The sequence below is a fragment of the Vigna angularis genome, chromosome 1, assembly GCF_016808095.1.
Source record: "Vigna angularis cultivar LongXiaoDou No.4 chromosome 1, ASM1680809v1, whole genome shotgun sequence".
NCBI classification, from domain to species: Eukaryota; Viridiplantae; Streptophyta; class Magnoliopsida; order Fabales; family Fabaceae; genus Vigna; species Vigna angularis.
Window position 1 is genome coordinate 56,097,307 of NC_068970.1, and position 11,499 is coordinate 56,108,805.

The following is an 11,499-nucleotide window of genomic DNA, read 5'->3' on the forward strand; positions in this document are numbered from 1 at the left end:
AGAAATGTAACTTTAACTAAGAACAAAATCAAATTATATAATATATAAATATATAAACAGAATACAATCCTGACCTTATAAACTCTTATGACCTGACTTTCTAATATTGAGCTAGGCATAATTTTATATTATTATTTGTCGAACAACTATTAACTTAAGAAAAAAACCTTGAATACTTAGCTTGAACAGTCAACTTTCAAAGTAAATATCAAAATTAAAAATAAATTCATATATTGGACAATTCACAGCAAGAAGGTACCGTCATTGACTGAAAATCATATCCAATTTCAGTAATCTCTTTCATAAAATAAGGATGCATACGGTGTTTGCTATTTCTTTTTTCCTCATTTACATGAGTATTTCGAAACACTATCCAATAATCCTCATCACTATACAATTCATTGAATTATTCTGTAACCTCCACTATACAAACCTTATCCAAAGAACATGCATTCAAGGAACTATATATACTACAAGAAAGCTCAAATGAGTTGGGGGTGGATGTGGTTACAGTAACCCATTCCTTGTCAACTTTTTCAACACAGGAATGTGCCCTTGGGATTGCATCAAATTGGAGTTTGTTGCTCTGCAACTTCTTGACGAAGTCCATTGACAATATGACGTCAAAATATTTTTCCGAATCAGTTATCGTAGGCCGAATTTGCATCCCAATTTTGGCTTCCCGTGATTCAACCAACCCAAGAAGCAATGAGTTTCCCCCAGCAATTTTTTCACTTGGGCAGCATAACTGCAAGAAGGTACAGAAGAAATGAACTAGGGAAAGTATATGGCCATTAAAAATCAATGAGGAATAAATATAGCCTTTTGCTCATATCAATTTACTATAAACACTAAAATCAATTAAGTTACTCCCATGAGTTAAAAATAAAGTAAAACGAACTAGTTTATGCATAACTTTTGGAGAAGTTAGATGCAAAAGTTTTTATAAACGTTTAAGTGCATAAGTTGATTTTAGCGGAACAATTAATTTTATTTTTTTCCTTGTGAATGTTTATGGAAAAATATATCCAAACATACCTATAATCGTTCTAAACCTAGAATAGAACAGATTGTTAAATGTTTAATTTTAATTCAGTATTTCAGCACAGTATTCTAGATTCATTCCTGATTATAGCAACAAAGCTTACTTCTAAGAAAATTAACAGCAGCATGTGTATATGTCCTCTGGCACAGAAAGCTTACAAATAAATAGAAATGAACAACTTTGGACAAAATAACAACTTCATCCACCTGAGAAAGTTCTCATGCTTCTTTTAAAGAAATGTATGTATGAAGAAGGTATTGGAGTACTCTACGTGAGTACTCCAATAGAAGGTATACTAGTTCGATAGAAAAGAGGGCACGAGTAAATTTGGAAAATCTCTTTCATCTATTAATATAAAGAAAAATAGTAAAAAAAAATAACTAAAACCATATAATGCAATAAATATCTGCAATTCTTCAACAAAAACATAGGCACAGAAAGACAGGATCCCAAGGCCTGTGGCCTTAAAATGTAAGCATCTCAAAGTGGTATACTTAAACAACAAGAAAAAGAACACTGCCTTTTAAAAGAGTGATTTTTCATTAATTCATTAGAGAATGATCGACTATATATCGCAAGAGGTAATAATGACTGTGCATTTTCACATATATCCTTATATTAATATTATTGAAACAGAGTCCATAATTTTTGTGCACAAAGGAAACGTAGAAAAACTATTTAAGCATCTCAAAGTGTAAGAATAACCCAGACAGAAAAAAAAAAAATCAGAGAATCAAGTTTCTCATCCATTCACCAGCATCTGAACTTTCTTTACCTATTTGGCTAAAATGCTGAAGCAATAGAGACTGCAATAATGAGTTGAAGTAAAAGTAGATGCATCAAATCAGTAACAAAAAACCTAACAAAAATTATGTTACTCTGTTTTTACAGCTTAAAAACTAAAAGTATAACCATTACAAATCTCAATATAGAGAGAAAAAAATCTAACCTCAATGTACTCAACACCCATGTCAATAAGATTATCTGCAATGCCATGTTTTGAAACCAAGCTAATAAGTCCTCCAGATCCAACAGGAGATTGGAGTATTTCCCAAGGTGATTTCATTAAAATCTTATATTTGTTCTGTCCCTCAGGCAAGCTGCTAACTACTGGCAGCTTCTCTTCCTCCAAAAACCATACCTGAAAGAGGGTTAAAACATGAAGTCAAGAGAGAAGTGAATTATGCAATCATTAGAAGACTTCGAAACTAGAAGTATATTTTTAAAAAAAAAGTGAATGCTATTTTGTGCACCAATTGAATGTTGATGCTTGCATCACTCGACTGAGTGTAAGATATTATCGTTCATGGTAGACATAACGAAATCTTTAAAGGTAAATACCATAAGAAGTTAAAGGTTACTTGCAATATTGAAAAATTCAGTTTCCAAGCAATGGGCCAGTGTGCAAACAACATATTCCATCCTTTACACTTCCCCAGAATAAACTAATATGGCTCGATGATGACATTGTTAAAGCTAATCGATCTGGTCATGAGACAATTTGATCTATCTTATCTATCTTCTCTCAACCACCAGTATTACGGTTAGAATATTTACCCTATTTATCATGATTATATTGTGTCTAGGGTTACCCTATTTATCATAATTATATTGTGTCTAGGGTTACCCTATTTATCATGATTATATTGTGTCTAAGGTTACCCTATTTATCATGATTATATTATGTCTAGGTTACCCTATTTATCATGATTATATTGTGTCTATGTTACCCTATTTATCATGATTATATTGTGTCTATGTTACCCTATTTATCATGATTATATTGTGTCAATTTATTTTTATAAATAGAAGATTATGAGAGGAATCAATCAAGCCCTCTAGAATTATTTTACAGTTTAATTCTCAAGTTGGTATCAGAGCAGGTTATCTGAATCTTTTCTGGCTTTGCCGCCGGTGGCCCGTAGCCGCTGCCACCGGCGGCCTTAAAAATTTCATCTTTTCTTAAATATCTCAATGAGCAGTTCTGTTCTGGTTTCTATCTAGTCTCCAAACCCTAGTTGTTGTCCGCAATTGTCCGACACTGTTTGTCGCTGTCTGACACTGTCTGTTGCTGTTTGTGGCTGTCTGGTGCCATTTACCGTTGACACTATTTTTCCATTGTGAGGAGCTGTCCACATAAGTTTGTCACTATCAACCTCTGTTTCCTGTCATTCTGATGATGTCCGCTAATGCCCGCCATCGACCACCGCCACAGTTTAGTCTGACGACCAATGCATCTGGATTGCCTCCTTGAGCCATGGTCAACCCTGCCTGTGTCAAGGGCTAGTTCTCATCCAAGCATCGCCACGTGCCCCACATCTGTTCAACCTCTGTCGCCGTTGCCATCTCGTTTTCTCTAGCGAAGTTAGGGGTTTTGTGCGCATCGAGGAGCCGACCCATCCCTAGTTGTCGTTGCCTCATTCCAGCCTGTGTTTGTCACGCGCCACCTTTCCGGTGTCGAAATTACACTGTGACACTACCATTCGTCTCGCCGAAGCCTCCTGAGTGCATTTTGGTCCTTGTTTCTTAGTTTTGGTGGTTGCAACTCAGACCTAGGGTTTTCTCCTTTGGTTGTTTTGGAACCCTAAGTCCTTCAATCTCTGTTTCATCATTGTTTGACTCATCGAATCATGTTGAGTCCATATCCGTCCTTGGTTCCTGATTTCAAAGTCAGCAGACCACTCTTGACGCCACTTCGTCACTTTTTTCTTCAATCGTTATTGGTCACTTTCTCCTTGGGCCCGAGTCTAGTTTGTTTAGCCCGTAGTTCTTGTGATACAGTGTTAAGTATCACCATTTGGGAGTAGTCCAGCACAAAACCTTTGGACCTCCAACCTATCTTTGGCCTTTAATGTCATCATAAGTCTCAATCTTTGTTCCTCAAATGTGTCATCCTTACCGTTCTCAACACAATCCAACCATGGTTCCTAATGGTGCTTTGATGAATAAAGGAGATCATTATGACATTCCACCTTCACAGTTTCCGTCGTTCGCCGTGAGGGGGAGTATGTTTCAGTCACTACAGACCCCATCAGTCAATGATGGCAGTTTAGTCCCTGCAGTATGTTTTTGTCCACTGCAGGCCCCATCCTTACTTGATGGCAATTTAGTCCCTGTAGGCTCTATCAGTCAGTATGACAATTTAGTCCTGTAGGCCCTATCAGTCAGTAATGACAATTTAGTCCCTGCAAGCCCCATCAGTCAGTAATGGCAATTTAGTCCCTGCAGTAAGGGGGAGTATGTTTCCAGCCACTAGTCAGAGGCCCCAACTAGTCAGAGATGACAGTCCCTGCTTTCAGCCACTACAGGCCCTAATTAGTCAGAGATGGCAGTCCCGTTTTGTCGCTTTCAGCCATTGCAGACCCTAACTAGTCAGAGATAGCAGTCCCTGCATTTTTGTTGCTTTTAGCCATGCAGGCCCCATCCTTATTTGATGGCAATCCAGTCTCTGCAGTTTGTCGTTGTCTACCACTCAGCATTCACTTTTGATGGAAATCAACTTTGTCAAAGTCACCCTACTCGAAGGTTCATGGTGCTAGATGAAGTTTTGTGGTTGTCCAATATTATTCTCCATAAGCTTATGAGGAGTCTCTTGGTTACGTTGGTTTGTGAGTCCAATTTGGTTTATAGACATTCTTTCTCGATGGTCTGAAGCATATGTGCATCTTGCTCGGAGCCAAAGTTACCACGTCTATTGTCTCGACATTTTAGACAAGTTGATTTGGTTGGATTGAGTTTATTTATTCCAAGCTTGGCACATACAATTTTTATGCTCCAGCTTGAGGGGAAGTGTTAGAATATTTACCCTATTTATCATGATTATAGTGTGTCTAGGGTTACCCTATTTATCATGATTATATTGTGTCTAGGGTTACCTTGTGTCTATGTTACCCTATTTATCATGATTATATTGTGTCTATGTTACCCTATTTATCATGATTATATTGTGTCAATTTATTTTTATAAATAGAAGATTATGAGAGGGATCAATCAAACCCTCTAGAATTATTTTACAGTTTAATTCTCAAGTATTACAATAGTGTAGTCTTCATAGACACAGTCAATCTAAACCATGTAGTCTTCATAGACACAGTCAATCTAAACCATGTAGTCTTCATAGACACTAGTGTTACAATAGTGTTTTAAAGCATGTTCATCAGGAAAATCGCAAGACCATCTGTCTATAAAGCTAAGCTAAGACTATACTATGTCTTAAAAGTGTCTCATCCGCACAAGTTGAAGATGCTCTTCTAATGCTCTGGCATAAGAAGAATATATTCCAATCTACTGGACGACCGCGCAAAACCATCACAGTGTTGACTTATACATTCCCATAAAGGCTCTAATAGAGCTACTTTCTGCTGTTGTATGCTTAAAATAGTGCTGTCAGTAGAAGGAAAGCATGTTCCAAACAAGGCATGATAAAATTCAAGTTGAGTGTAGTGGAAATCTTGTCAGCTACTCACAACTCTGACACATAACAAAAGATCAACAAACTACTCACAATAATCATATTCAAGACACATAAATAGAAGACTTGCCATGCAAAACCAAATAATGATTCTACGTTAAAGATCAATGTATTGTGCTGCCAAGCAAAAAACTATTGAAGTGCTATTTCTCTCTGTGAAGTATATCTCTCACGCAAAAAACTATCTAAGTGCTATTTCTCTCTGTGAAGTATATCTCTCACAAGGAATTCGTATTTGTATATCCTTTCATCAGAGATATCTTTATATCTTATAAACAACTCTTTTGTTAAGTGACTTAATGAAACAAGAGTACTTGTATTCCTTATATTAGTTGGACATAAATGGATAACCAAGAGCAACTTATGTATTTCTTGAAAATTAGAGGTGACAGTGAGAATACTTGAAATAATTTTTCGATTAGTGGAACCTTTTGCAAAAAGGAGAATTGAATCAATATAAAGATTAAAGTGTTTCACTACCTCATCTTTTGCTCTCGAACTAGTTTTTAGCTGTTTTTTACAAGCTGTTCGCAAAAACTTGTTTGACATCCTTTTCAACTATAAGACAATCATTCGCAGACCATCTAGTCACTACCATCTTATGAAAAGTTCGCAAAGTGTTTTTATGCTCTATTCAACCTCTTTTCTAGAGCTAACTTTTTTCTTTTCAGACATCTCACTCATAGCACAATATTGACCAGGAGACAGGAAAAAACAGGAAAAAATGTTGTTAGATCAAGAAGTAAAGGAAAACTAGCGTTTAAAGATGAAAGCCAAGGTAATGTGGAAACTAAAGCCATATCAACGTTTTCTTTCAGCAAAAGATTCTGAACCTTAAGTATACGTAACTTAGGATAGAACAAAGATATGCCAAACTAAAAAACCTGAGCACATATTTCTTTAAGATAATACACAACATAAAAAGAGATGCTTTATGACATGAACCTTTCCAGAGTCAAAAGCGAAGTAGTTGTTGCTTGTAAACAGATCTCTTAAAGACAGAATTTGTTGGGCTGAGGAAACCAAAATTAAAGGCACAGAAACACGACCTTTGATCTGCAAAAGATGAAAATTTATTAGATGAAGAAAACTATTCTCTATATAGTCTCTCCAAATGTTACTTGGTTACTTATGCATATAATACCTTGCAAACAAGCTTTAGTTGTATCACCAAGGTAGAAAAAGGAAGAATATGATAGAAGATAGTACCTTCTCTTAAAAATAGTGGAAATGAAATTAAAATGAATAACAAAACTTTAAATGATGGCATTTTTATGATTTGTTCGAGTATTTGTAGAAGAGATTATTGCTTTGTTGTGATTAGATTAATAGACAAAATCCATCTGATGGATCACAGAATAAATAGATTTCTGCAACAATTAATCATCACTAGAAGGATATTAACAAGAAAGTAAATATTTGAAAAAATTTCAATGCACTACCTTTTGAAACATTTGAAGAATTGAAGTGTCAACTGCTTCATTTTCTACGAAGTTAGAGTCATAAATGTTTCCCTGATGCTCTTTTTCATTCAAGAGAAAGACAGTAGCCATTTTGCCCTCAGACATGAGCTTATGTCCCTTCTCTTGCATATCTCTAACCAACTTATTTTCACTTCCATTTGACAAATATTCCTCTGATAATTGGATGGAATTTATAAGCTTTGCTTCTATGGCACTGGTCAACTCAGCTATTGTCCATCTGATTAAAAAAGTCAAAATACAAATGAAAATTCCAGCAAATGAAACCACACATACATAAAACGATATTTTCCTTTTTCAATAAAAAAGGGGTTAGGAATTGGTGACAAAAATTATTAAATTAGTAAAGACAAGCTTCATTGTTGTTATTGTCATATTAACTTGCCTCTTTGCTGGACGTTCAAGACTTTGTAAAGCCTCCTGGAGCAATTTGGAGTTTACACTAACAATCTGATCACTAAGCAAGCTCCATTGATCTTTCTCTCCATGGTGATATCCTTGAAATACATGTTTTTGCTCCATTTCAGAGAGTTTCTTTTTTGCTGAAATGAGACGCTTTTGAAACTTTTTTCTTTCTTTCCATTCCTGACACCATTAAAGTGGATGGTAAAGGTTTTGTGATTATATTCACAACATCACTCTTGAATAAGTTTCATATGTACTGAAATTGGACAGCAACTTACTGTCCATCAGTAAATTATCAGAGATTTAAAGAGTTATTGGATTTGTTCCCCACATGTGTGAATTTCAGGATCTGGACACAGGTAGATTGGCAATGCTAAGGAAGCAAAGCTTTGAGCAGAAGATCAAAACAAAAACATCAAGATAGCCCATGGGGTTTCTTCCAAAGATGATGTGATGATATGTTACTATCTAGGACACATTAATTTTGCTTATTTGAAAAAGTTGTTTCCGACTTCGTTGAATAAAAATTCTAATTTGATCAGTGTTATGGAAACTATCACCTAGGACATCCTATCAGTAGTATAAACCATCATACCCATTTTCATTAATTCAGAATGATGTATAGAAGACTTCTTGAGTTAACAATGTCACTGGTTCGAAGTAGTTTGTGACATTCATATATGATCAAATAAGGGTTGTATGGGTGTTCCTAATGAAAGAAAATTCAGAAATGGTGATGGTTTTTTAAAATTTCTATGACATGATCCAAATTCAGTTTCAAGCCAACATTCAAGTCCTTAGAATTGACAGTAGGAAGGAGTATCTCCATAATTCTATTAGTGAATACCTTCTCAAGTCTGACATTCTGTACTAAACTTCATGTGTGAACTCATTGTAACAAAATAAAATCACAGAAAGAAAGAATAAACACCTCAAGGAAGTTACTAGATCACTCATGGTATCAACTAATGCACCAAGTCACTTTTGGGGTGAAATAGTCCTTCCTTCAGCCTACCAAGCGAACAAAATGCCTTCAAACACCCTTAATTTAAAACCTTGTTGTCGATAATGGGATAATTAAACTTTTGCACACTCCTACAATTCATCAAATTGCTGACATATTGACCAAGGCTTTACCAACAGCAAATTATGAGCACCTGAGATCCAGGTTGGGGCATGATTGACATTAATGACCCAACTTGAGGAGGAGGTTGACATGGAATTAGTTTAGATTTAGAATTAATACTAATATAATATTGTTGAAAATTACAGAAAGAAACCAGAATCAAGAGATTTGATATATGGAAATCAATTAGAATTAATGTCTTCTAATGTATGGTAATAATAATAATAATAAGATTTGATGTAACTAGAGTTTTTCTGTAGTTCTTTTTAGCTAGAACAGTTATAGGAGTAATTGTTTTCCTGATTTTTAGGCCATATTAATGTACAAAATTATTCTTCTACTTTTATTTATACCTTCTGATTGTATCAGTTCTATTTCAGGGAAGTATATTCAGTTTTCAAAAATTCAAACATATATTCAGTGGCAACAAAAAATGCTAACAGTAACAAATTAGTAATAAAGTATCACGGAAGTATGACTCACAAGTTGGCGCCTTTCTTTTTTGGACCTTCCATCAAATCGTAAATTTAATTCCAGGAGTCCCTTAGGTGGTGTAATATGCATTTCTCTTCTTTTCATATCAACATCTGGAACAATGGCTTCAACAAAAGGTACCAAAACAAGCTGATAAGATACATCTGTTCCTGCAGACTTTGACTTGCCACTCTTATCAAGCATATCAAAAGATGAATCAAGTGCAATTTGTAGTAGGTCGTTGGCTCCACTATTGAAAACATTTATAACAGTTCCCACAAGTGTTCCATTTTCCTGATAGGAACAAGCATGGTCAACACCTTCAAAAATTGCATTCGGGATTAAAAACTCATTATAAGGTGACAAAGATATGAGAGTAGAAAATTCAAAGCTCATACATATCAGCATAACAATATCTATAAGTTATTTATAGTAGCCTTTTTCATTATTTTTACCACTATATTAGCACTTGGCATTTCATTTGCTGGATCTTTGGTACAACTGGGCACCTAGCACTCAGATATGTATCTAGAAAAGAGCTCAATAGAAAAGGAACAATCCTATTTTATGGAAGAGTATAAATTATACTGCAAACGGTTTGCATTTCTGTCATAAGAGCACACAGCTGAGAGTCACAAAATTACAGAGAAACAACTGATCAATATGAGAGGGATAATTTTTATTTTATTAATAGGTGAACCTTTAGCAACAATTTAAATAATAAATAAGGGGAGATAAAGTGGTTTGTTTTCATATATACGCAAGATTTGTGATTGATAAGAACAAACCTTCATAAATACTTTCATCCCTATCAAATCATGTGTGTAAAATTCACCCTCCTCTAATTCCGGCCTGTCTTCTTTTGTCACAAGCAACGTAGATCCAATAAGCATCTTAGCCTGCACGATCTATTGATTAGCAAAGGCCAAAAAACATTGTACAAATGGGCTGTGTCAATATTGGAAACTTGACGCTCCCATTCCGAAGCACAAGTGCTCGATTCCTTTCCAGGTGCAATAAATAAAGGCGAGAAGCAATTATTGTAAGAAAATGTAGCATCTGTGTTTGTTATTGTTGCATCAAAACTGACTTTGGAATAAGATTAGTCAAAAGATATATTCTCTAAGGTGCTTCCTCTTTCTTGAATTAACATATACAGAGACATATGGGACATTTATACGAGCTTAGAGATAGCTTATTTGGGCTCAGGAAAATAGCTGATGACTCCTACATGAGTTATTTTCTGTTAGTTTATTTTCAATAAGCCTGACTTATCAAGATAACTTATTCCAATAACTTTCACGACCAAATTTATTAGTTACGTAAAGCTTTACATTGAAATCAAACTCTATAGTCCATGCATGACTGTAATAGGCTAGTGAAACAAAATTTTCAAGAATTAGGCAGTGTATGGAAAAACCTGTTCCACTGTGTCAATTCCTCTGAATTTGAGTATCCAACTCTTGAGTCCAGGGTGTTCTCTACCTTCCTCCAGCTCAACTTCTTGAATGCTTTGTCCACCCAAAACCTTGCTCTTCAGCCATCTTCTCCCAGGCTACTCAACACAACACACAAGGTTACTTAGCATTTTAAATATCGACAAATGCAATAAAAGAACAGAAAATAAACATTACAGTGGCAAAACGCAGTTCAGGAAAATCAGTGGCTGGTTTCACGCGAATCTCGCCCTGAATACCATGAACACTCGATATGTAGCCAATGTTAACGAAGCCCAGCTCGTTGTCGCCGTCGTTTACGAAGCCCGGTTCGGTGTCGCCGTCGTCAATAACAACCCCTTCGGTTTCTGTAACCGTTGCAAAAGAGGGACGAAACTTAACTGACCTCGAAGAACGTGAAAATAGGATGAACGAAGAGTGCAAAGGGGCGTGTTTGGTTGGAGTTAGAAAAGAAGGTTTGAAAGTGAATCCAAGAGAAAGCGGAGGAAATAGAGGCTGAAACGGGCGTTGGAGAAGCGGTGACAGTGCCTGTATCTTCATTTTCTGTTCACTGTTTTCGCAACGATAAACCAAACGCAAATATCAATCACAATATAAAAGTTGTAGAGAAAAATATCATATATGTTTATATTATAAATTTAAATTACTATTTAAAAAACAAAAATCACTTTTATATGTTTTCATTTTCATATAATTATTCATGCTTTTGCTTTGCAACATAGTATCTTACAAGGTTTTGTAATCAGCTATTAATTCGGTAATATTTAATAAAAATTTCACATATAATTTGACCTGTGTTTTTTTTTAAATATTTCTTCAACACAGATAGTGTTGTTTTGTTAAACTTTAATCAGTAATTTAAGTAATCATAAAACATCGAAATATCTATTATCATTAGTTTTTTACATTATTTTAAATGTATATTTTCTTATATATTTCTTTACTTTATTTTCATCTTTATCCCTATTTTAGCCATTAATAGGATTCAATCAAACTATTTTAGTCATTTTAATCATATCAACTCATTTAAACAATCATAC

At 35.0% G+C, this 11,499-nt stretch overlaps 1 protein-coding gene across 1 annotated transcript; it reads right to left on the reverse strand.

Annotated features, from left to right (window-relative positions):
- Positions 1 to 206: 206 nt before the first annotated feature.
- Positions 207 to 11,051, reverse strand: LOC108323884 (uncharacterized). Its single transcript, XM_017556695.2, has 9 exons — positions 10,637 to 11,051; positions 10,423 to 10,557; positions 9,791 to 9,901; positions 9,012 to 9,296; positions 7,383 to 7,582; positions 6,959 to 7,217; positions 6,462 to 6,572; positions 1,995 to 2,186; positions 207 to 748 (listed from the first exon to the last, which is right to left on the reverse strand). The coding sequence occupies exons 1-9, from the start codon at positions 10,997 to 10,999 to the stop codon at positions 407 to 409; spliced, it is 1,998 nt and encodes a 665-aa protein (XP_017412184.1). The 5' UTR covers positions 11,000 to 11,051; the 3' UTR covers positions 207 to 406.
- Positions 11,052 to 11,499: the final 448 nt, after the last annotated feature.